Raw genomic sequence first — 27698 nt, 5'->3', positions numbered from 1 at the left:
ATACTGGCAACGTTATTGCAAAGTGTGTTAGGTAAGCTTTTTACGGAAAAGGCAGACTAACGCATATATTATGAGCTAAGTTAAGGTGTTCTACCCTTTATTAGAACATTGAAATTTGTTAAGAGTTATATGAAATTCATAGCATAGTGTTAATTGTAAAGTAATTTAAAAATTGCATGAAACAGGATTAAATTAAATTTAATGAATTTCATAAATGTGCGTAAGTTTAGACTTGCGCAAGTAGTTTAGTAAAATGTTTCCCAACTTATTACCGGTATAATTACAACCTTGAGCGGAACATGTAGCCATGTTTAAAATAATGTTGAACAGTACACACGGAATAGTTGATTAAATTTTATGTTGTCTCTATGTTATGATTTATTAACTTTGTCAACAGATGTGCGCTACTTCATCCTTTGAAATTTTTTGTAAAAATGTGAAATCCTTTAAGTGGGAATTAAAACTCATAGGCGCATATCGACGACTTATACCCCATATGATAAAATCAAATATATAACATAATGATAATATATTGATTTAACATTGTAGATTCACCAGGTTTTGTTCTATAAACAATATGTTAAATATTTTTTTAAGAAGAGCTAACTCAGATGCTCATATTGTATCCTTTGTAAGTAAGCACTTCCAAGTTATCCCCCTTTCTTTTAAAACATCGAAATATCAAACATGCTAATAACACAATTATATATCAACTCAAGTTTACACATAAAACCTAGATTGTTTTGGTAAATTGATCGTTAGATACTGCAATAAAATGTCAGGAATAAAACACTGAATTGGAAAAAAGGTGCAAATGCACACTGACACGAAAAAAAGGTGGTAAGAAATCATTATCCGCTATGATCAGATCATAAAAGAACTGATTAGCCAAAACATTCTAGTATAGTTCATAGGTAATGTGTTTGAATCACACTTCTTCATAAGCATATTGATTATTGTTAGCCATTTATTCAATACATAATCAATTGAAGCTATTTTTTCTTTAACAGTGCATTTTAGTTATAGTTATTCACTCAAAACACCTTTTATGAATATACAAAGAAAATAAGTAAAAAAAACATCGTTGAACACGTGTTTATTCAGTCATAATACGATAATAATAAATTATACAAAAAAAAACGAACTTAAAAATGGGTCAACATTGCTGAAATGCAATCTTGGTTGAAATGGACTCCGACTACAAAAAAATATCCAGAAATGTTAATTACGTTCCACAAATTAACTATTGACCATTGACGTTCACAGAAGTACTGCACGATTTCGTCGGGAGTGGCTAGGTCCACAGGGGCCAAAGTCAGAACCAGGGCGCATGTGTTGACCCTGTTGTGTGTCCGGAATTCCACGTCAATGAGTTTGTGGAAGCCGGCTGCAGGTATCCCGGTTGCTCCAGTTAACCACATCAGAACGTCGCTCGGTAATAACCGTATGTCGTTCACCGTGGCAGCTGTTCCTAGAAAGAAAAAAAACACCATTACAATTATGCATATTATCAATATTTATCGCTCCCGACAAACAGACAATGTCTTTTTTTCAAAAGTTAAAACATTGTGGCGCGCATTGTCGGTTTGTCGGACTGTAAAGGGACTTGTGTATATTTTATGAAAACTAAATAAGTTCAACATTTTTGTTCTCTGTATGGATTCATGTACATAAACACGTTGTGATTTTGTATTCCATGTTTTGCGAATACATGTTCATGAATGTTTCCATGATTAATTTTAACAAGTACTAGGACTGTTTTACGACATCGGACATAAATTGTTGTTAAGTAATTTATCAAACAAATAATAAATGTGTCCTATGAACTAAAACGCTTACATCACGTGTAAATAAACCGCTTTTTTAATGCAAAGACTGGTAGCTCCACTTCAAGTTTATATTCGGCAACGTTGATAATAAGTAAACCGGAACTTTAACAAGATGTGTTTGTGAAACACAATGTCCCCCTATATGACGTTTGACCTTGTAGGATGACCTTGACCTTGACCCTTCACAACTCAAAATGTGCAGGTTCTTGAGATACACACGCATTTCAAATATAAAATTGCTAGCTTCAATATTGCAGAAGTGACATAACATGCGCAATTTTGACCCATATATTTGACCTTAAAGGATGATATTGACCTTGACCTTTCACCACTCAAAATGTGCAGCTCCATGAGATACACATGGATGCCAAATATCAAGTTGCTATCTTCAATATTGCAAAAGTATTCATAAAATAAGCGATTTGGGCCACATATATTTGACCTCTGACCTTGAAGGATGACCTTGACCTTGACCTTTCACCACTCAAAATGTGCAGCTCCATGAGATACATATGCATTCCAAATATCAAGTTGCTATCATCAATATTGCAAAAGTATTCACAAAAAGAGCGATTTTGGCCACATATATTTGACGTCTGACCTTGAAGGATGACCTTGATCTTGACCTTTCACCATTCAAAATATGCAGCTTCATGAGATACACATGCATGCCAAGCATGAAGTTGCTATCTTCAATATAGCAAAAGTTATTGCAAAATGTTAAAGTTGGCGCAAACCAACCAACCAACAGACCAACCAACCAACAGACCAACCAACCAACAGACCAACCAACCAACAGACCAACCAACAGACAGGGCAAAAACAATATGTCCCCCACTACTATAGTGGGGGACATAAAAATCTAAAGTATCGGTAGGTGGACATATCTATGCTAAGTCTGCAATGTTATTTCATGTATTGTTATCTTAGAATTATCTATATGAAGCATCTGAATTATGGTTCAATGTACATTTCGTTGCCTGCAGGAAGGCAAGGAAAGCCTGTGCCGTGGCTTGATCTCCTTGTCTCAGATTTCCGTCCCGGTATTTAAAACGCAGCAAGCTTCTCATCGCAGCCGCAATTACAGGTCGCAGGCGACCACTCAGAAGCGGCCAAGCATTCGACGTTATCATCTGCAGAACGTCGTGGGTCCTCAAGCCTACAAACAGATTGTTTTGTACGTATAGTTCATAATATAATTAGCCTCAAAATAGAATATAATTACACATTGCGAGCGTACACAGTTGTACAAATTCAGCACATTCAACACTGATGGATATCTATCCGGTTTAAGTTCAAGAGTCAGGTATTAATTTAAAGACATAATACCTTCAATAAATTGGTCAAGCTCCTCCCTACACGACGATACCAGATCTTCGGCAAATACACCCTCTAACAGCGCAATGTGCTCACGCCTGAATGACGTCGACGGCACAACAAAGCCGACATCCAGGGCATCGATTGCATTTGAACTGAAGAGCTGCTGGAGTTGGACTAAGTCAGACGTGGCTCTCATCTACAAAACAGTGTGGAGGTTATTGTAATGTGGGTATAATGGAAAGTAAAAAACAACAAATTATTACAAATCTCCGGATTCGTGTATTGTCATTTTGCACACAAAATCTGTATCAGGTGTAACGTTCTTATAAATAACACGTGACAACTTAGCAATAACGAGACTAGGGTATTGTCGTACCTGCTTAGTAATTTTTGCACACAAAATCTCTATCAGATGCAACATTCTCATTAATAAATGTAACAACGTTGCAATAATTGGATTAGCATATTGTCATACCTGCTCAATGACGCTTCCGATGCGGTCGTCAATGTCCTCCTTGTTGACAGCTGCGTCGCGCTGCCCTGTTATGTAACTGACCACGGCGTCGGCGAAGACGGGAAAGCCGGGCCCATCTTGTAAAATTGACAGCGCCGCCAGCTGGCCTAAGTGGAAGTAGTTTCTTTTCTTTCCCTCCACGTAATTCTTTTGAAATGTCAGTCGACTCGACTTTCCTGTAAAATTACGAGTAACTAGCTATCTTAAAAATAAATGTATATGCACAAATATGTATACTCGATTAAATAAGCGATTTTTGGTAGTTCAATCTTGTTTTAGTTACGCCATTTTCTACACACAGTTGTCATATATGCGATTTGCTAATAAATATTGTTCTGAATTTAATAAATGCTTATAAGAAGCAATCTTCGTGTCTGGTATGACGTTAAAGTGGTAAGTAGCATTGACATGAACTATCAGAACATTTTAGGCCAACAAATTACTTAATTTCTTCAAATTGAGGGTTAAAGTACTACAAATATAATGTAAAACTTTGAAGTCAGCAGTGTTATAGGCCGATTACCTACCTTTCACTAACGAACTGTGTGTCAACTGGTGAACAATCAGACTCCAAAATTCGCGCCGCAAACCTCCCAGGTCGACACCCTACTCTCCGATGAACCGAATCCTCAGCGGGCTTGCCAGGTCCCCTTGTGATATCAGAACTAGACCTAGTGCATCCTTCAGAGCGGAACCTCGTCGAACTTCCATGAGGAACAGATCATCTGAAGATCTATAAAAAAAAAAACAGCAGCGCTGTGGATTTTAAGACGCTCCCTTACTTCCTCGGTTAAAATGGTTTCCCTGAAAGAAAATATATTTAACGAGTTTATAATAGATTAGACTGCTTCTGAGTTTATTTATTTTGGTTGAACACAACATGGGTAACAAAATGATTATCGCTAAGTGTGCTTACACATGCAACTTAAGTTTTCAAGTTGATTAATGATACTAAATATCCAGTTCGCTCCATATTATTAAAGCCATATAATTGTGAAAACAAAAGTAAAATGGTACTAACCATTTCAGTACACCTTATGGGGGCTACTAGACGGCAATAAATAAGATGAAAACTGTTAATATTGGTAATAAACTTATATCTTATAACATAAGTTTTACCAAATATTTTATCGAAAAAGTTCCTCGTCAAGTCTCGCTTTTACAAACAATTTGTAAATATGCATATTATTATTTTCTTATTTTAGATATTTGTTATATCTTATTTATAAGAAAAATGCAGACTTTTTTCGAGCACGGAAAAATCGCATAACATGTATATGAAACGTCAATGTAAGTACGTATCTTCAGAAAAAATACATTTACCTGGTGAATTCCAATTGGATCCATGATGATATTTTGGCGTATATTTTTATTCCAAACGTAGTGAAAGTTATGCCACATGTACAATTAAAAGGTTTTTGCTGCTTTGTAGCTGGCTTTCATGTTCGGATTTATATTTGACCAATGACATCGCAGTATTGTTCAAATTTGTCCACCGGTTTAGTTTATTAACCCATATGGTTTATTTAATAACTGGATTAACAATCAACTTTCCCCATCTGTACTTAACATTGTCTTCAAACAAACTCTATCGTCAAAACACAAATCCAAATATTAAATAAATTAATGTTTGTTATCGAACAGCGATAACAAACACAATAACATATACTTAACCGACGTAATTTTCATTGTAAACATTTCATTGTAAGCATATATATATACTAGTAATTCACACATATCGCCAGTTACGGGGTCTCTGATTTAGAAATAGGTCATGGGGTACCAACTTTAAATACATGTATCTCCATACCCTTTTTTATCCGATATTAACACGAATTAAGGTATAAAGGGGTACCTAATATAGTATTATATATAAATACGTCATTTATTTAACGTCTCATACAAGGAAATATATAGCAACATTAATTGCGAGGTATACAAAATTTCAATTTCAGATTGATTTAGGGAAAATATGTGCTTTATATACTGCGCCGTTATCATTATAGTTACCGTTGTAAAAATTGAATTGAAATTGTGACTTTCTAAAGAATTTTAACGGTTTAACGTCCGTAACGCGAACAAAATTTGGAGTCAAAAACTGAATTTATGAAATGTTGCTCATGACAGTAAAAATAATATATATTTAGTGCGTATACATGTACATCCTACAGTTGTTTCTGCATTACCTTGCAATATCGATGACACCATTTGTGCGACGAAACAGCACTGTTGGAGTTCCGGCTTCCACATAACCAGGGCTGTGCTCCTGAAACAATATTTGTATGTTCGTGCAGTTCAATCCGCATTTAATTTAGCATTCATTATATTGTTTAAGTGACAGTGTGTATATGATACTGTACCGAAACAATGACTACCATAGCACTACACGTACGACAAATAGCATGTAGCCTATTGTCCTGTCTATTCAGCCACTTATGAGAAAAAACATTTGTTAATAACAATACAATAAACACAACTTAAACACCAATTAAACTTGAATCCTTTAAAGCCATGTATTTCCATATAAATAAATAGCAGTTTATGTAAATATAATCGATGTTTGTTTTACATTGTAATTACAGACAATTCTAACAAGGCAAACGAACAGCAATGCGTTTGTCAGATAAATCTTATAACGCTTCGTTTTAATAAGGCAATATTAACATTAAAAACAAGAGCACCGCCTTGCGGGTGCAGACCGCTCATCTATTTTTTCTTTTTAAAGGTGAAGGGACTCTCAATTTCAATCACAAAGGAGGGAGGGGTGGAGTGAAGAGGGGTGTATAGTGCGGGGGTGTGGACATTTATTACATAATCTTCCAAAAATGCGAAAAAAAATGCAAAAAAAAATCGGAAGGGGTGGGGGGTGGGAGGGAGGGGATTCTTGGGTGCGACGGTTGGTCGGTATTTCAAAAATTAAATAATAAAAAAAAATATTTGTGTTTTATAACCGTTTCAAAAAAAAATATTTTGGGGGTGGGGTGGGGGGTGGGGGTATAGTTTGAGGGTGTGGTGGTCATTTATGAGATGATCTTAAAAAAATAAATAGGGGGGGAATTCGGGGGGAGGGGGGGCACGGGGGATGGTTTGGGTGGAGTCTATTGTGGTATGTCAGGTAAGAGTAGTTTTGTCAAAGTATCAATCAAATCTAATCATAATTAAATAGTTATGGCAATTTTAGCACAATTTAATAGTTTGACCTTGAGAGTCAAGGTCATTCAAAGGTCAAGGTAAAATTCAACTTGCCAGGTACAGTAACCTCATGATAGCATGAAAGTATTTGAAGTTTGAAAGCAATAGCCTTGATACTTTAGAAGTAAAATGGATCGAAACACAAAATTTTAAAATATATTCAAAGTTACTAAGTCAAAAAAGGGCCATAATTCCGTAAAAATGACAACCAGAGTTATGCAACTTGTCCTTTTACTGTACCCTTATGATAGTTTGCGAGTGTTCCAAGTATGAAAGCAATATCTATGATACTTTAGGGGTAAAGTGGACCAAAACACAAAACTTAACCAAATTTTCAATTTTCTAAGTATAAAGGGCCCATAATTCCGTCCAAATGCCAGTCAGAGTTACATAACTTTGCCTGCACAGCCCCCTTATGATAGTTAAAAAGTGTTGCAAGTATGAAAGCAATAGCTTTGATACTGTAGGAATAAAGTGGACCTAAACACAAAACTTAACCAAATTTTCAATTTTCTAAGTATAAAAAGGGCACATAATTCTGTCAAAATGCCAGACAGAGTTACATTACTTTGCCTGCACAGTCCCCTTATGATAGTTAGTAAGTGTTGCAAGTATGAAAGCAATAGCTTTGATACTTAAGGAATAAAATGGACCTAAACACAAAACTTAACCAAAATTTTCAATTTTCTAAGTATAAAAAGGGCACATAATTCTGTCAAAATGCATGCCAGAGTTATCTAACTTTGCCTGCCCAGTCCCCTAATGATAGTAAGTAAGTGTACCAAGTGGACCTAAACGCAAAACTTAACCGGATGCCGACGCCAACGCCGACGCCGACGCCAAGGTGATGACAATAGCTCACTTTTTTCAAAAAATAGATGAGCTAAAAAATATTTAAAGAATTAATATTACACCAACTCACAATATTTCACTCTTGACCAATGATACTTCAAAACAACTTTTTAACCATGTGTGTAGCAATGTATTTGAAATTTCTGTTTAAATTCGCATGTTTCCACAAAGATCTAATTTAAATTATGAATTTATGCAGATTGAACGATTGATAGAAATGGATTAAACTATTATAGAAAAGAAAGCTATTATTTATATTAAGCAAGGTTTACCTCGAAAGGTTTGTCCACCCGGAGAATAAAACTGACTTCATCCTCTACTCGGTCTTCGGCTTCAATCGGGTAGGTTGCCACTTGTGAAGACGAAGCGCCCAACGAAGCCGAAGTCTCCATGTCCGGAATGGGGCTGGTGTCCATCGACGGCTCAGTCCTGTCATCTGGCCACATGGTTGCGTTCTGTTGTGTAAAATAATATTATTTCGTAAATATGTTGCATGTCCATCCAAATATTGATAAAACGGCCGTCTATACGCACACTATAATTCATTAATAGCTCGTTATTTATATTATGGTTGATATTTATGCTAACCTCTGTCGATATATATGTATCTGGCAAACCCCAAAGACGGACGAACTCTGCTCCTCGGTTGCTGCTTCTTATCGCACCAAGTGTTGTACTGGCATCCAAAGGCAACAACTTATTGCCCCGTTTCCCCTCTACTAGGTCGAAGGCCATCCCGTCCAGTACAGGGAACAGCTCGTTAGCCTTCCTCTTCAGGTCGTCATACGTTGATGCCAACGGCAAAATGACACTGCTTTCCGGTCGCCTCCCTAAAGTAATTATAACGTCTAACAATACCGTATAACGTCAATTTAACATGATATGCTTCACAAATAAATGCCGCTGAAGAAGACCGAGAGGTCGAAAGATACGATAAATTTATTCAAAGCGTTTTAATTTATAAACGGCTAGAAGCGACTTCGTTTTATAATATAAATATCTATATATTATAAAACAAAACAGATTTTGTAGAACTATATATATATTTTTTTTTTATTTATATATATTTATATTTATCAGGTCAGTAGTGTTTATGTCAAACAATGTAGGGTGCTATTAGAGATTAGCTATCAAGCCATCAATTTATCTACAAATGACTCAATTTAAACATAATAGACAATTTAATACGAACAAATACTCAAAACAGACAATTTCATAAGAAAAAATACTTTCTTTTTCATCTTTATCATCGCACACTGTATATTTATTCACAAAAGCCTGAATATAAGTAGTTCAATGCAGTTCGATGACGTCATCAATAGAACATTTAATAATTGTATCGGTATTATTTCAATTCAATCACATGTTTTGCACAGAAAGTAAAGAAAAATGATTATTCCTCGACCGTTCAAAATTTAAATGCCTCGCCATTATTTTAGTGTTAGCCTCACGTGATATATTACAAAATGATGGGCAGTAATCTGTAATTCTTTTATTTATACGCCCTACTCTGGTCATGCATTTTACATTACATGTGATAACTTAGTTGCATAACATGACGGTTTGCTTTTGTGAAATAATCTTACCCAAGCCCTTGGACAAAAGCTTGACAAGTCAATCCCAGCGGTAGTCCTGTAATCTGGTCTGTCAAGGGCCGTAAATCGGACTTTCGTTGTTGATTAACAACGCTGATTGAGCTATCTCTGCTGGCATTTCGCCAATTGACATGACGCCTTATCTATGATCGCTCCGCCCACTAGAATTGATCCACCAATCAGCGATCGATTAATCGGGCGCACTCGTTAGCAAAGACCTGTCCGCCATTTTCTAGACAAGCTACATGTTTAGGTTCACTTTTATTCCAACGAGTTTCTTTTGTTTTCCTCTTTAAAAAAACGATTAAAAATAGTTGAACGGTGTCAATGGGGATTATGTAACTCGGACAATTAATATACTGAAAAATTAGTTGGTGACATTTAATTTATATCGTTTCCAAAGCCGAAAAGAGATCTTGAGAAGTGTAAGACATGTATAAATACATGCGGTCGTCACCACGACCAACTGAACGTCAACACTGTCAAAGACAATTATAATATATTTTTATCGGATATACTAGCAAATTTAAATAGTTTATGTTATCGATCTGATTATCACATAATATTTCACTTTTTTTAAATAGTTTTATCAGTTACTAGGTCAGAAGCGAGGTTCATCTGCATTACTTAAAGAGAAATAAAACACAGCATAAAGCCTAATTCATGCTGTGTTTTATTACTCTGATAGTAATGCACTTAATTGACATCATACATGTTATTTGAAGGTGACACGTGATATATAATCTTATTAACGGTAACTACACATTTGCACTCATGTGGTGTCACCAATAAACGCTTTTAATCCACACTAGGAGCTCGAACGCCTAGATCTCATTTTTTAAACGAGTTTCGTTTATTTTGTTCGGATTAAAAAACGGAAATGAAATATGGCAAAAACGGTGTAAAAAGGGTTAATGCAACTCCGACATTTGGTATCCAGATAGATAAGTTAGGTGAATTAAATTTATACCATTTCCAACGCGGCAATGCGGTCTTGACAAGACCAAGTGGAAGCTTCAAGAATTACCGAGATCCCCTTTATAGAACATTAATTTATTTCACAAACTTGAAATGTCATATAAGCAATAACTAAGCATTATTAAGTATGTATTATGTCACGTGTGCATGTAAAATAATTGAGAATTTTGGTACCCAATTCGTGTAACTTTACGCAATCTCCGTTAAAAATCGCGTTTCTGTGTGTGTCAGAAACAAGTGAAAACCATTTTGTTATTATTTTAATAAAGACTTATCGATAAATGCTATTGTAAAAGAGTTATTATTACTGATATTGGTTAACCAATAAATGCGGTAACTTCGGGGAAGTCGGTACCTGCGCGAGCGTCTGATATTGGTAGCCTTATTAATATATAATAGCCTGACCGTATTCCATTTTGTACAACGCTAATTTATATCAGACAATGTCCAAACTTACTGTGTTGTTTTTGCGCTTTAAATTATAGTGATTGATAAATGTCCCATAAGCAATGTTTATTATGATTAATATCACTTTTATACGCAATAACATGTGGGATTGAGGTACCCACCCGGCGTCAGAAAGCGCGTAAAACTTCACCGAATTCCCAGTTATAAAGCGCTATTTCGTGTCAAATACACGGGTAGGGGGGAATGTTTCGGTAAAATTTTGTTTATAACATGGGTAAATACCGGTGAAGTGTTAATTTATTGCAAATACCACCATTACACGTAATAACGGGTTCGATTTCGGTAAGCGCGCAAGCGTTTGAGAGCGTGTTTAATGTAAGGCGTCATGTCAATTGCATTCCTATTTGGAAGTTGATAAGTAATTAATTGTGCTGTAGTTGGTGTTTGAAATGTCTTTTGACTGTTATAAATGGTTAGATTGCACTTCGAAAGCCTAATATGACCAGAAAATTAAAATATTTTGACTAATTGAAATATCCGTATAAATTACATACGGGTTGTTGGAAAAATGAACCGACCAAATGGCCAATGTTCGAGTAGGGCGACATTCATATCTTTCTCATTGAGACACTAGGTAAATAAGTTTATTCTCTAATAATGGGAGTATGATTGTAGATGTTGATGTAATTAACATTGTCGTTCTTTTAGAGTTCATTCATATTCGTACATTGTATATTTCTACTATGTCAATTCATAATAATAACGTGAAGCTGGAAAATTAGTAGGAAATTCTGGTACACTTACTGAAAGCCTAAGTTGTGTTATCAAAATCAAGCTTTATTTACTTTATACTGGTCTGATTTATAGTATTTCTTTTATTTTGGTGCATTATCCGTTTACATCGTGATTTACATGCCATTCATTATGACCCAAGATTGGTTTAATAAACGTGACTTACTTTCTAATTGTCTATCGCTTTTACGTTTTTGATTAAATCAAATTAAAACAAAGAAATAGATCTAATTAATATTTCAATAAATAAACAAGAGCTGTCACCATAGGATGACTAATGCCCTCTATAAACGCTTGGTAGAAGTTATGAGCTTTTTTCGAAAACCTAAACGCAGATTTTGAAACCTAAACGCGGACCCTAAGTTCAAGGTCAAGGTCACAGGGGTCAAAATTTGTGTGCGTATGGAAAGGCCTTGTCCATATACACACGCATGCCAAATATGAAATTGCTATCTGAAGCGACATAGAAGTTATGAGCATTTTTCGAAATCTTAACGCAAAGTGTGACGGACAGACAGTCCGATCACTATATGCCCTCCTTCGGGGGCATAAAAATGTCTTAGAATATCAAAATAAATCGGAAAGCCACATAAACTAGAGAGCGGACAACATGCTTAATCCTTGAAATGCACTGAGTGACCCCGTGACCTAGTTTTTGAACCGGCATGACCCATATTCGAACTTGACCTAGATATTGTCTTGATACAACTTCTTACCAAGTTTAGTAAAGATCAGATGAAAACTACTTCAATTAGAGAGCGGACACCACGCTAAATCCTTGAAATGCACTAAGTGACCCCGTGACCTAGTTTTTGACCCGGCACGACCCATATTCGAACTTGACCTAGATATTGTCTTGATACAACTTCTGACCAAGTTTAGTAAAGATCAGATGAAAACTACTTCAATTAGAGAGCGGACACCATGCTAAATCCTTGAAATGCACTAAGTGACCCCGTGACCTAGTTTTTGACCCGGCATGACCCATATTCGAACTTGACCTAGATATTGTCTGGATACAACTTCTGACCAAGTTTGGTAAAGATCGGATGAATTAGAGAGCGGACACGAAAAGTGTGACCGACCGACCGACGGACAGTGCGAAAACTATATACCCCCTTTTCTTCGAAATGGGGGCATAAAAAAGTCAACCTTAGTTTGTTTACACAACACTGAATTACGCCATATCGATTATAGTCCTATTTTCGCTTGTTTAAATGTGCGCTTCGTGAAATCGATTGCCGATGACGTAACTGTCTAAATCCGATTGGCTGCATACGTATTTGGCGCGAAATTTTAAAATTCCCGCTTTCTCCCGCATCATCAGCAAGCGCTCAGAAACGACAACTCCAACGGTAATAAGATTATCTTTGTTGTAATGAATTGTGTGCGAGGTTGTGTGTTAAAAATTATTTTATGAAATATTTTTTTTTCTTTTAAAGCTCAACATATATGTTAAAATCGTATTATTGTTTTAGTAATATGTAAAATAAAAGTGTACGAGATTACCCGCATTAATTTTTACCAGTAAAAGTTATGTGCGGGTAATTTCGTAACCTGATATAACTCGAGTTAGTCTGTTCAATAGGCCTTAGGTTAACGGAGTTAGCCTGTACGGACTGGCAATGGTATTACCATTATACCACAACCAGTATTAAACGGTTACATTTTAGGAGAAAACTTTTAGTCTGGTAAAAAAATATATTATGCTTTTTTCATGCAATAATTCATACGATATAACGTTTTGAGCGCGGCATACTGCCAACTTACGCTGACGCCAAGTTTAGTAGTTAGACCAACATGCCGCACCAACGACGGTACTAAATAACGTGTCAACAAACAAAGAAAGCAATACATCAGTACCTTAGTGGTTACAAACAAGGGGCCTGCTTTGATAATTGGCATTATTGTTTTGTTTAAACTCGCGAAAAATTAACTAGCGAACTGCGGGGATTGGGGGCTATTAGCGAAGACGTAATTGACACGTTTATCTAAAAATCGTTTGAGACAATGGATGGCTTATTTTGATGTTTTCTTAACCAATATCCAAAACTGATTGCTCGCGAAAATAACGTGTTAACAATAATTAGTAACAATTGTATCAAGATGTATAACGTCACAAGATTTTGAGGCAAACGCTTCGGATGCAACATTCACATATCGCTCTCTGATTCCGGGAAAATGGCTGCCTTGGCCAAGATGTTAAGAACTTTTTGTAGATTTTTCATATTTAGTTGATTGCAATAGATACATCATTTCATTTGGTTAACATTTATAATATTTCTAAATAAATATTGAAAGTAACATGATATATACCCCTTTGGAAATAAGTCGCAAGACTTTGAAGGGCGTTACTGGCAGTACATGTCCGTATATCACACTACAATAAACTAATAGTTATCAGTCAAAAATTCTAAATTAATAAATGAAATAGTGCTCAAGTTCCATCTAAAGCACAGAATGTCAACATTTAAATGTATCTCAAATTTATACCTCATGAAGTTAATTTAATCTGTGATATTTTTGTGCTCAATATCGTTGCAAAGTCTAAGTTCGTGGATAGCGTAAGTTCGTGGATTGTCAGTTTGGAATAACTACACGCGCTAGATTTTGACATCCTGGAGACGAAAACCGGAATTGTGTATTGCAAACTATCTTTTTACAACTGAGAACAAAATATTTGAATGAAATGCGTTCTAAACAGGCAAACAAATTGAATAATGGCCAAAAGTTTATTTTACCTCCAATGGCCATAAGTTTATTTTACCTCCATTTTCATAGTGAACAAATTTCCTTTGCCAAAAAATCCGTAACAAAATACATTAAACCTATTTTGCTCACTTTGTTTATATACAGCGTTCAATTGACACTGTATGTACACAGCCTCGTACTCGATTTTTAAAGCGATCTTTTCACGGTTTGGTAAATTGACAAAATTGAAAAAAGTTGTTTCAGATTCGCAAATTTTCGTTTTAGTTATGATATTTGTGGGGAAACAGTATTACTGAACATTTAACATAGTCCAATATAGCCATTATATGTATCTTTTGACGATTTGAAAACCTAAAAATTATAAAGCGTTGCAACGCGAAACGATTGAATAATTTGGAGAGTTCTGTTGTTGTCGTTTAACTTTACGAAACTACGAAGATTGCTTATATACGGTATTAAATACTTACTCTGTGTATATGCGGCGGAATAACCGAGAGGGCTAATACGTTTTTACTTCAGACTAACTCCAGGACTCTGGTTCGAGCCCAGGTACCGGCTACTTTTTTTTTCCTTGTTTTAATTTTATTCTTGATTTTTTACTGGAGCTTTTAGGATCCAATGTTTACATTTATCAATATAAAGCATTTAATGACAAACTTTAAAATATGCCAAAATCTGTGAAAAGGCCCCTTTAAATGCTTTTTAGGCAACGTAAAATAAGAAGTGTTTTACGGTACCTGGTTTCTTATGCCTTTTTATTTAATGTACACATGTGTTAGCGTGTGGCTATGATATTTATTAGCGAAAAACTCATTTTTAATTATTAATAATCAAATTGTAACGAAAAATCAACTTTTCTGAAAAAAAAATCACTATCATATGTATTTAACTCAAAATGACCCGAAAGCGAGGTGCATTGCTTTGAACAGCCATACCATCATCAGTTGTGCACGAACTCAGTCTTATTAAACGCAGAAATGAATTTACTTTCTGGAAATGTACATATCTTGCCAGATTTCTGCAAATGCAAGGAAATTTATTTCTGCGTTGCATTTATAAGACCGAGTTTGTGAAAATCGCTGTACACTTGATGAAGTTATGCCTGTTTTCGGGTGATCTTGAGTTGGATACCTTATTATAATATATATATTATATATATATATATATATATATATATATATATATATATATATATATATATATATATATATATTTATTTATTTATTTATTTATTTGTTAGTGATTTTTTTTCTCAGAAAGTTGATTTAACGTTATATTTTGATTATTTATCATTCAAAATTATGTTTGCACTAATAAATATCATAGCCACACGCTAACTACCTGTGTTAATTTACAGGCCAATCCAACTCCATTGAAACATTAAATATTTCATTAAATAATGTGCTTTATAAATGTTCAATGTTCAATTACGGACATCACTATTCTGCGGCCTCTGCGGCCCTAAATGCGGCCGTTCTGCGGGCAAAATCGAGTGCAGAATCATTGATTTATTGCTTGATAAGATGATAAGATCTACCCCCAGGAACGATAATCACTGTCCCTCCTACCACTTTCCATGCTACCACATACTGTTTTTGTTTTATATTTATTTATTTTTTTTAAATAAAAAATAATAAAAAATAATAATTAACTATAAAACAAAAACAGTATGTAGTAGCATGGAAAGTGGTAGCAGGTTTATCGTCGTACGGCTTTCCTATGGGGATTGTCTAGCCGTACAGCTGTTATAACAAATAAATCTATTGATTATTTATTTTTATTTAGAAAACGTGCTTAGACATGCACTTAAAATTGTGTGCTATCACGCATGCTGATTAGATGATTAGGTGATAATTGTTTTTCGCTGTTTCCAACCTACCCATCTCTTATCTAGCTATTTTCAAACTGCTAAAATACGGACGAGCGTAAGTATTACACAAACCGCTGAATTACATTAACTAAAAGAAGAAACCAAGAGGATAGCATGATATACTAAGACAGGTTCAAAACTTTATTTACATCATAATAATGCCCAGACATTTATACAATAATGTCAAAAAAACACATACGTGTATCATAAATAAGTTGATTAAAACAAAATACATAAGTCGAGGTAGCATGACATATATGTACATGTACATTAATAAATGCATTTATAAAGCACACAACTGTTGTGAAATGGTAACACGAGTAGGCGTACACATGTTCACCTAAAAAGTACACTTCTATGAACAGTTTTAGCCTACGTATGGTCCGAGAACAAAACCAGTTCATTTTCTGCAGCTTTTGCAGATCCAATCCCCATGTACAAATCCAATGCAACGTGTGTGAAACCAGAGAACGGGACATTTTTTATTTTCACACTTAATAACATCATCTAAAAACGCTGGGTGCTTACAAAAACAATACAAAATAGTTTTAGTAGTTTTTGTTTTCTCTGTAGGCATCTTTGGCATTTTGGCAATTTTGGGAAAAGGCTGAAAAGTACCATTTTCTATACATTCAACCAAATGTTTTCTCATTTCGGGAACTTTAAACCTTAAATTTAAGTCAATGTTATATTTGTTAAAGCATAATTCTACTACAAAAGCAATAGCAAACACGCCGCAATCGGAATAATTATTTTGTTGTTGAATATGGGGTACATTAACATCGATATATTTGAAGTCAGAATTACCATAAATTTTACACAGCTGTATTTTAACATAAAAATTTAATGTCCGGTTTGATTTCAGACTATCTAAAACATGAATGGCACCATTACTGTCTCGATATGAAGCAATCCAATGATCCTGTCCAGTGTGATGTATCTGAATGGAAGGCCCTTCAATATTATTCATCTTTTTCGAAATGTTTCAGTGTGTCAATTTCGCATTGTAATGTGCAACATTTAAACTAGACTGAAGTCCATTTATGTCTTGAAACTGTTCATGTAAAATGTCAAAAACTGCGGTCATATGTTAGTCAGTTAACCATCTGTGGCTGTTTAATATCAAATTTTGATCACTGATGTCTAGATTATAATTTTCTTTCCAATATTCAATTTTTTCTTCATTTTCGTCATCTCTTGTCGCGCCCAATGGAATGCAATTGTCATCATCGTCGAATGTTATTCTTTTCTTACATTTTCTTGTCGGCACACTCATTGATAATTTACGCTTTAAAATCGATTTTTGATTATTACTTTTTGGAGTTTTTAAAACTAATTTCGAATAACTTTTTGGCGTTTTCATTAAATGTTGTTCGTGTTTATTTGGAGTAGTTGATGCATTGGAGTCTGGGGCAGGATTGATATCGAAATCAGTTTTCCTAGTTTTTTTCTGTCCCGTTTTTTTCGCTACACGCGGTTTACTATTTTTCCTAAGGAGAGACAGGTTTTTGCGAACTGGTTTTCAGGTTTCCCTAGAGTCATATGCAAAGATTTTTTCACAGCTAAGCATTAACTCGATAGGAATAACAGGGGAACTTTCAAAGATAATATGTTGATACGAAAATACAGTCACAAATAAATCTCCAAGTTTATATGCTGTGTCTATGTAGCACTTGAGGGTTTTATCAAAATAATTTTTTTAAAGTTCATTGAATTCTTTCATTATTTCCGGTAAGCCTACAATAGTTATGAAAAATGTTAATTTGTTTAACATAATTTTCTAGATGATACGAATTTTCTAGTAAATTGTAAATGTCATCCTGTGATAACCGTTTTTCTCTTCGCGCCTTGAAAAGATGATTTTCAACCTGCTTCAAGTTTCGCGTAGTATTCAGTCCAAAATCTAACCCACAAGTGGCCTTGTCCCTAGATTCGCGATTAATGAAAGTTGCAGTTTTTGTATAGTTGTCCACGTTTTCCTTAATTTGATCTATTACAGACGGCTTAGTTGGTAAAAATTCCGTTGTTGAAGATTTACTATTTCCGTGTGGAGTTGCTTTTACTTTAGTTTCGTCACCTAAATACTGAATTAACATGAATCTATCAGAATTAACTAATTTATACGTGACTCTCTTCAATTTCCAAAAGTTCGTAAATGTTCGAAGGAATTTTGCATAGAGGCTTGGTCGCCTCTGTCACTGTCTCATCACTTTTACGGGTAACACTATCAGTCGTTGGTTGTAATTGAATGTTGTTATTCTTGGAACAGCCAAATTTTCCAATGTATACGGTTCCGCTAGGATCCTGATACGTACGTTGACGCTTGCGCTTCTTCTCAGTCAACGTCGCCGTAATGGTACTAGAATCACGCGGCGGTTCACATACTTTGTTTTGGGTTTAACAGACTATCGAACTATATGTCACGGGTCCATATTCGGATGTCGGTGTTGGATGTGTTGACATGACGGCTGTCTCTATGTTGCTTGTAAACGTGTGCGTTCCATCTATGGTCAGATGCAAACCATCTTTGCTGAGGAGATTGACGTTGGCTCCTGCAATGAAACCAAGCAGAAGATTTTATAAAAATGAAAAATATTGTTTTTAAAGAAATGTATAGATAAACAATAATACGAACAGCTGTTAACTCTTTCTTCAAAATATTATAAGCCTGTACGGACTGCATAGGCTTATCTGGGACGACACTTTACGCACATGCATTAAACCCCCTTTTCATAGAACGAGGCTCATATTTATGCTTTTATAGCAGAGATATATATTATAAATATATATGTGGGAGGTTAACTTATGGCGGTTTGGAGTTTTAGCAGTGCACTCTTAATACAAAAGCGCAAAGGTTCTGATGTAAACATTTGTATTTAAATTAATTATTTTAAATTATTTAGTATATTGATTTCAATTTGTAACGCATGAATTACAGAAAAATACGAGGGACCGACATTTAGTTCAGAATAGTTCAATTGCCATAAAACGCTAATAGTACGTTAATGAAATATTATGTATCCAGATAAAACCGTTCTCATAAACATAACACAATTCTTATTGTTAAATTAATAGTTACACATTAAGATAGAGCTTGTCACAACAGTGTAGAAGAATAATTTGAAACAATTTGGTAGAGGACACCTTTAAAGGGGCCTTTTCACAGATTTTGGCATTTTTTTAACTTATTCATTAAATGCTTTATATTGATAAATGTAAACATTGGATCGTAAAAGCTCCAGTAAAAAATCAAGAAAAAAAAAGAAAAAAGGAAAAGAACATTGCCCGGAGCAGGTTTCGAACCAGTGACCCCTGGAGTCCTGCCAGAGTCCTGAAGTAAAAACGCATTAGCCTACTGAGCTATTCCGCCGTGTACACATTCTTGGCGTATTTTATACCTTATATAAGCAATCTTCGTAGTTTCAAAAAATTTAACGACAAAAACAGAACTCTCCAAATTATTCAATCGTTTCGCGTTGCAACGCTTTATAATTTTTAGGTTTTAAAATCGTCAAAAGATGCATATAATGGCTATATTATAGCATGGTTAATGTTCAGTATTACTGTTTCCTCACACATATCATAACTAAAACGAAAACTTACGAATCTGAAACAACTTTTTTCAATTTTGTCAATTTACCAAAGCGTGAAAAGATCCCTTTAATTGCTATTACCAAATACAAACACTGTGAATATGGGGCTTAAGAAAAATTCTTTTGAAAATGGTTTATATCCATTATCATGAAAACACACAATGTCTACGTTGAAACAATGTCAGATTCAATGTTTAAGATTCTTGATTTAAGAGACAAATGCCCATCATATCAGATGTACCTCCTTTGCACCCGTCATGTCCATGCCATTTGTTTTTAGATATTTCATATGCGCCTCGCTCTGTGAAAAAGGGGCTTAATGCATGAGACGACAATTAACGCACATGCATTTAACCCCAATTCCCACAGAGCGATTAGGCTCAAATATTTTTCCACAGTTTAAATAGTATAAGAAAATATGGTAATACTAAGCTTGTCTACCTAACGTATTGTGGAATCCGGGATGTTCAATGACACGAACCCACGGCACCTTGCTGGCAAACTCGCGTAACAGTTTGCTGACAACGCCAGCATCGTAGTTCCAGTGGTCTATGAAGTCTTGACGGTTACCGTTTTCCTTGAAGCGGTCCCGTGCCCTAGGCAATCATTTTGGTAGAAACACGGACGTAGGTATATGTCCATTGTTTAATTATTTGGACATTGTAAAAACGTAAGAGGATTGCTTTATGCTTTGAAACCAGTTAACTAATTTCGGGGGAAAAAGATACTACTTATAACAATATCTATTTTAAACCCAACCAGTATTATAATTCTGGAGAAAACGAGATGAAATTAACGGATTTTTTTTAGAAATGCATCCCCATTTATCCGTATTACCGTATGGGAAATAACAAAACTGAACACTTTGTTAGTTGTTACCGCCAACACTTGACACAATTCACTTTTTAGTTCGTTTTGTGTCATACTTCCGTTAGAAAAATATTGCTAAACTGTGTTTTCGGCTTCTTTTCATGTAATACGGTTTCTAATTTGATTCTTTAATTAGCCGACGATCCTAAGTAAGGTGTGAAAACTGTTTTTAATGAGTTGCGGCAACGATATTATGAACATTGACACATGCTTCAAAACTACAACACAGTGACTTATCAGTGACAACACAAGACGACACAGAGGGGGAAAATGATACATATGTTGACAGAGATGTTGAACAAGGCTATATGGAAATGCAAGTTCTTGATGTGAGTGCAGTAGACAGAGATGTTGAGCAAGGTGATATGGAAGTACATGGTGATGATGTGAGTGCAGGTGTAGACATAGATGTTGAGCAAGGTGATATGGAAGTACAAGTTGATGATGTGAGTGAAGGTGTAGACATAGATGTTGGACAAGGTGATATGGAAGTGCAAGGTGATTTGTATTGCAGATGTACACAGAGAGGTACAACGCGATGACATGGTAACACACAAAGACGCAAGAATCGAACATAGGGACACAGGGTTGAAGTTGAATATGAGTGATTTAGTACAGTACTATAAAGGGTTTGTATCTGGAAACATTGTGCGGACATGGTGTACCAGAATGACATTTTAGATCAGGTGGAAAGGGAGTCTTTTAAGTTAAAAAAGAGCTTAAACGATACCCAACTGCATCTTTACGGATACAGTACTTAGAAATGGTTGATATACTATAGTACTGCGTCGGAACGCACTGGACATTGGGAGCTTGGATTGCATGCTATGCAGAAAATGTTACCATTCTTTGCTGCGGCTGGTCATAACCTTTATTTGAAATCTGTGTATATCTAACTACAAACAATGCAGTACCTGTCTAGAACCCATCCAAATGTACGAAAGCATTTATTGAAGGATATCATGTAGTGAGACGCAGTGACAAATGTTGGGCAGAGTTGTCAACGGACTTGGTCATAGAGCAAGTTTTGATGAGGGTAGTGAAGAGTGCTGGAGGAATGACCCGTGGAAGAGGGATGACAGAGAACCAACGTGCACAATGGCTTCTATCAATGCCATCGTGCATTGATATTAACAACGCTATGCAAGCATTTTGTGGAAAGGAATTTCACACAAGCCCACACCATTAAGAAGTTGGAGCATCTAGATCAATAAGAGATCGGAAGGACACGCAGACTTCCCACTTAGAGGAACGTACTCCTTTTAGAGAAGACGAACTTCTTTTCAATATTGAAACAGGAGTAACATCACATTCAAGTGTGAATGCACACAAAGCTGAAATGATAGGTAAAGAAGTCGTATCATCAATGGCTGGAAAGAACGCTTTCGAAATTAGCTTCAAGAAGAGTCAAAAAGCAGTGACACTAGATACAGCACAGCAGATAAGCTTTAATAATGAACCACTAAAGGTTGACCCGCAGCTTCTTTTTCAACGGTTGACAATAGCCGCACAAAGGTTTAGTGACAACTTACCTGATGTTTTTACATATGAACTTTGTGGTGTGCCCTCTTTTCTATTCGGTACTGATGGACATATCAGGGAGTCCCAGAAATGGCAACTTGCAGAAGCGATTTGCAATGTTGGGGACTGCATGCACGAAGAAAACCCTGATTATGAAAACAACAGATATGTACTGGATGGAGGCTCATTATTACATCAAGTATCCTGAAAAACGGGAATGTTGTTTTCAGAAATTTCCGAGTCTTACGTTAGATACATCAACAACAGGTATCCTAATGCTGTCATTGTATTTGACGGATATGCATCTGGTCCATCTACAAAAGACACGACACATAAACAGAACTGATTGTATAACTGGTGCAAAGGTGTATTTCACTGAATCGGCGCAGCTATCAACAAAGTAGGAAACTTTCTTTAAGAATTTCGAAAACAAACAAAACTTCATGTTTGCGCTTGCTGGAAAATTGGAGAGGAATGGGTTCGATGTTTACCACGTTCAAGGGAATGCTGATGTGTTGATAGTGAAGACTGCTTTACAAATTGCAGAAACCAGCAATGTTGTCATCGTAAGGTAGGGCATGGACTTGCTAGTAATTGCCCTGTATCACATAAAGTAAACTCATAAAACAGTCGTCGTAATGCCAGCAGCCAAACAAACGACATCAAACGTTGTTCGGATATGGGATATTCAGAAGACCAAGTATTGGGCGGACAAACCAGAACGTTGCCAGTTTTACAAGCATTATCTGGCTGAGATACACCATCCCATATTATCGGGATCAGCAAAGACGCAGCTTTAAAAACTTTCCTTAAAAAAGGATTGGTAGTTAAGCATGCCTGCGATTTTTTGTCACACAGTAACAAGGATGTTGTTATTGTGAGTGATGAACGAATTCTGGTAGCATAATGAGGTTAAGGATGTTTTCGCAAAAGGTCATGTCGAGCAACAACTACGTTCAGGTAAAGTAATTGCCACCAACATCTGCCGCCGCTAAATACCACAGTATGAGAACGTTTTTCCAAGTTCATGAATGGATTGAAAATGAAGAAAACCTTTCGCCTACTGAATGGGGATTCAAACTGAAAGACAATAAGTTTATGCCCTAGAAAACGGATCGACCTGCTGCACCCGAGAAGCTACTAAAAATGGTCAAATGCAAATGCAAACAACACTGTGACACAAAGAGATGTTCATGTAGGAGAAACGGCTTAGAGTGTTCTGCGAGATGCTCCGGATGTCGTGGAATCAGCTGTACAAATGTAGAGAAGTTCAACGAAACCGAATCTGATATTGACTTAAACACATGTTTAATAAGTGAGACGCCAATTGTACAATGACGAATTCATTATTAGACTTCAAGATTAACTTAGAGTTTAAACTGTCATTATATCCATTATTGTTACTGTGACTTTTAAAGCAAGTTTTACACAATTTGCAGTTATTTTAAATTCAAAGATGTACCTATCAGTGTACGTAACATAATTTTATTGAAATTATTATGTACAAAATAATCAAGTTTACAGATTTTTTAATAGTTACACAGTTCAACTGCATAATATGATATTTGACCTTTTAAAAGTTAACGTCAACCATTGTGACCCAAGGTCAATGCATTGTTTATAAATCTTTAAACATTTAGCAAATGTGTATGAACTTATTTAAGAAAATATATTTATCTAATACTGTCTATATAGAAAATTCATATAAATGGAAATGAAATTACTTTGTGAAAGACTATCCCACCCACTCTTTATATAGAGATACAACACAAAGTTTAAATAAATATTTGTATAATTATGAAAAATCTTACATATATATTCTTATCTCATATTTTAAACAAATGTATGTGTGTAAAAGTCTATTGATCTATATAAGATGATGATTAAATTGTTATATTCAACACTACTCAATAAAAACTACGTGTTATCATATAGAAATACCCCACCCACTTTTCAATTTTATATATAAAAAGGGGACAAATAGTGTGTTATAAAAGATAATATAGTTTCTGTTACTGTTATTGTCATAAAAGATTTAGATATAGCTATGTTAACATGGATATTTTATGTAAAAATGATGGGAAATTAAATACATACGAATTATAAGGAGTTTCAAAGTAGAAAAATAAATACTTTCATTAGACTATATTTGGTCTCGTTTTTTGTAACTTTCCCCAGCTTAGATTTTTCTAGACTTTTGATCTGTTACACTATATGCAATTATGATTTAAAAACACAAAAAAAACAAAAACATTTTCTGTTGCAATTTGTTTGAGGTTTAGGGCGTATCTGAGCAAGAATGGCGGGACTAATTGTTTATTTATAATGATCATGCCGAAATTTAACAGCGTTATGCTATTAATACAGTATTTATTGCGATATTAACTGTCGTTTCCATTTGTTTCTGTCCTCGTACCTGAACGAATTGAGTTGTTTAATTTCTTCTTCTTTCTGTGTTATATCTTGTTGTAGGAGGTCCATTTCCTTCACTAATGCTTCCTCGTTTTTCATCTTACATCTCATTTCTTCTAAGGATTTTGCTATCGGCAGAAGTTCACTGAAATCGATATTAACCACCATGAACAAAGAACCAGTTTTCGATCATACGCTGATGCCGCACCAATGTTCAATTCAGACTCTTGTGCAAAGGGTGTTGCTTACTCGTACATGTATTTGAGCAACTCGTTAGGATACATTAAACTTATACATTTATTCATTTGACTTACAATAGGAAAACTCTTATGTTTCGTTAAATGAAAAGTTTTTATGCTGAAAATAAACCGCGTATATAAAGAAATACATGTAATGCAGACTTTCAAATTCTTCTTTAATTTGTTTAAGATCATTTTCCAGTTTAAATAATTGAAACTTAAACATGAGAAGGTCGAGTTTGGTGAGCCTTGACCAAAAGCTTGGTCGCAAATAACAATTGGAAAAGGTTTAAACTCTTAGAAAGATGGCATTATATTACAAGCACAATCTGTTTTGCACATTTGATTGATAAGCGTCAAATTAAGTTTGTTTAACTGGGTATGTATTTTTTAATTGATGGTAAGTTCTTATTAATAAATTTATAAGTTTAAATTTAAACTAATTATGCAACATGTAATTGTTTAAAGCCACCATATTTCAAGTTCAGATACCAAGTTTAAAAAATAGAGTATAATTAAAAACTTTAGTTATTTCAGAAGTTATCCATGAGTCATTTTAGCTAATTACTGACGTAAAAATAATTTAAATAAACAAAAAATTAAAAGAAATCAACGCCAGCATTTTGAATACAACGAACGACATTGAATCACTGAAAAAGCATTATTTTTGAACACATGAAACTATGGATTTCCCGCCATCCCATGATCTAACCAGCCTATCATATATATAACAGCCGAGAATGTTTAGAAAACTTACCTAGAATGGTCTGTGGATATATCAGATTTTAACATTTCATATTCCATCATGAGCTCTTCATGCTGAAACAAGTGCCACATATATAGCCATTATTTTATATTGATAGAATAGGGATATAACAAGGGCTGTTTGTAAAACATGCATGCCCCCCATATGGGCTGTCCGTTGTAGTGGCAGCCATTGTGTGAATACGATTTTTGTCACTGTGACCTTGATCTTTGACCTAGTGACCTGAAAATCAAAAGGGGTCATCTGCGAGTCACGATCAATGTACCTATGAAGTGTCATGATCCTAGGCAAAAGCGTTCTTGAGTTATCATCCGAAAATCATTTTACTATTTCGGGTCACCGTGACATTGACCTTTGACCTTGTGACCTCAAAATCAATAGGGGTCATCTGCAAGTCATGATCAATCTACCTATGAAGTTTCATGATCCTAGGCGTATGCGTTCTTGAGTTATCATCCGAAAACCATTTTACTATTTCGGGTCACCGTGACCTTGATCTTTGACCTAGTGACCTCAAAATAAATAAGGGTCATCTGCGAGTCATGATCAATCTACCCATGAAGTTTCATGATCCTAGGCGTATGCGTTCTTGAGTTATCATCCGGAAACCAATTTACTATTTCGGGTCACCGTGACCTTGACCTTTGACCTAGTGACCTCAAAATCAATAGGGGTCATCTGCAAGTAATGATCAATCTACCCATGAAGTTTCATGATCCTAGGCGTATGCGTTCTTGAGTTATCATTCAAAAACCATTTTACTATTTCTTGTCACCGTGACCTTGACCTTTGACCTAGTGACCTCAAAATCAACAGGGGTCATCTGCGAGTCATGATCAATGTACCTATGAATTTCATGATCCTAGGCCCAAGCGTTCTTGAGTTATCGTCTGACAACCACCTGGTGGACGGACCGACCGACAGACCGACCGACAGACCGACATGAGCAAAGCAATATATCCCCTCTTCTTCGAAGGGGTGCATAATAAATGAGTAAGAAACGCATGTTTAATGTGACTGAGAAACAAAAAGTACATGTAGCACAATTAATTATAAGGTAGGATCAAACATGTAGAGACGCCCATGTTCTCGAACATGCATCCTCGCATTTACGGAAGAAAACGTGAATCTTATGTGTTTTCATTCAATTTTAACAATAACATCTAGCGACGGCAGCGCTGTGTCAATATTTAGTCACTTCCGGTAAAAACGAAAGTAGAATTCATAGAGTAATGGTACGGTAAACAAAGCTGATTTTGTTGATTTTTTTCAACACATGTTGACCGAATACCCGAATATTCGTTCGGAAGGATGACCGGATATTCGAATACCAAAATTGGTATTCGTTGCCATCCCTAAATTAAATATTAAAAGCACACATAGCACACTTTTTGTTGATGAACTTGTTTCACAATTTTGAGGACAAAATTACCGTAGCTGAGTGGAGTTTTCATTTAAGCGATCTTGATACGGAAACAAAAATAGTAGTCGTTACGATTTTTAAACGGTTCATGAACAAAGATAAGTTTCAGGATAATTTTGACGAGCTAAACTAAAAGTTGCTTTTAGTTCAGATTTTTCTATCTACCTGGCAAGCATGAAGAAGAAAACGGCTCTTGTGCAACTGACGTAGGAGCTGATAATCCTGCTATTTGAACATCTTTTCCGCTTGTCTCAAGGATGACTCAAGGATCGCTTTTTCATCCTCAGTTGGTTCCTAAGAACGGATATACAAAAGACATGGCAGCAAACGTGCGAATTTGTTTATAGCACAGTAGGATACCACACATTCAGTATATTCGACGTTACAAAATAGTTTGTTTGGAACCTTTACCAGGACAGGTTCAGCAAACAGACCGATTATAATGCATAACCTTGAAATGGGATAACGTCAAACAAGACAAATGCAGGCAACTCCTCTTCTGTATAACGTAGTCTCATAGTCTTTACAATATGTTGATATCAGTTATATCTAATGGAAAACGTTTTATAAACACTTTGAATTAAATAATTTGATAGTCGATATTCGATAATTTGTTAAAAAGCAGGTTCTCAAAATAAAGGAAAAATTTTACTTAATAAATTCAGATTCATTTGTTGAGATACCTGCTTAAGCATCCGGAGAGCCATTTCCTTCGCTGCATTTCTTATATCTGAGAAAACGTTTTCAATCGACTTCACGACGCTAAAATTGTTAAGCAACAGGTATAAGTACTGTTATAAGGAATCTTATAA

The 27698-nt window shown here is 35.3% G+C and overlaps 1 protein-coding gene across 1 annotated transcript; it reads right to left on the bottom strand.

Annotated features, from left to right (window-relative positions):
• Positions 1-1080: 1080 nt before the first annotated feature.
• On the bottom strand, positions 1081-27176 carry LOC127878890 (uncharacterized). The gene is made up of 12 exons (XM_052425418.1): positions 27052-27176; positions 25455-25516; positions 24463-24603; positions 20097-20251; positions 8296-8537; positions 7980-8162; positions 5850-5929; positions 4191-4396; positions 3625-3839; positions 3159-3345; positions 2800-2988; positions 1081-1471 (listed from the first exon to the last, which is right to left on the bottom strand). The coding sequence occupies exons 2-8, from the start codon at positions 25502-25504 to the stop codon at positions 4270-4272; spliced, it is 978 nt and encodes a 325-aa protein (XP_052281378.1). The 5' UTR covers positions 25505-25516; positions 27052-27176; the 3' UTR covers positions 1081-1471; positions 2800-2988; positions 3159-3345; positions 3625-3839; positions 4191-4269.
• Between the last annotated feature and the right edge of the window lie 522 nt (positions 27177-27698).

Source organism: Dreissena polymorpha, chromosome 4 (genome assembly GCF_020536995.1).
Source record: "Dreissena polymorpha isolate Duluth1 chromosome 4, UMN_Dpol_1.0, whole genome shotgun sequence".
NCBI lineage: Eukaryota > Metazoa > Mollusca > Bivalvia > Myida > Dreissenidae > Dreissena > Dreissena polymorpha.
Note: the sequence above shows the minus strand (reverse complement) of the source record. Positions and strands in the feature narration are given on the sequence as shown.

Coding starts and splice junctions, on each gene's coding strand:
- LOC127878890 (XM_052425418.1), bottom strand. CDS start 25,504: ATGATGGAATATGAAATGTTAAAATCTGATATATCCACAGACCATTCT. Junction 24,604..25,454: donor ATATCCACAGACCATTCTAG/GTAAGTTTTCTA, acceptor TATCGATTTCAG/TGAACTTCTGCCGATAGCAA. Junction 8,538..20,096: donor CGGATTCCACAATACGTTAG/GTAGACAAGCTT, acceptor TAATTACTTTAG/GGAGGCGACCGGAAAGCAGT.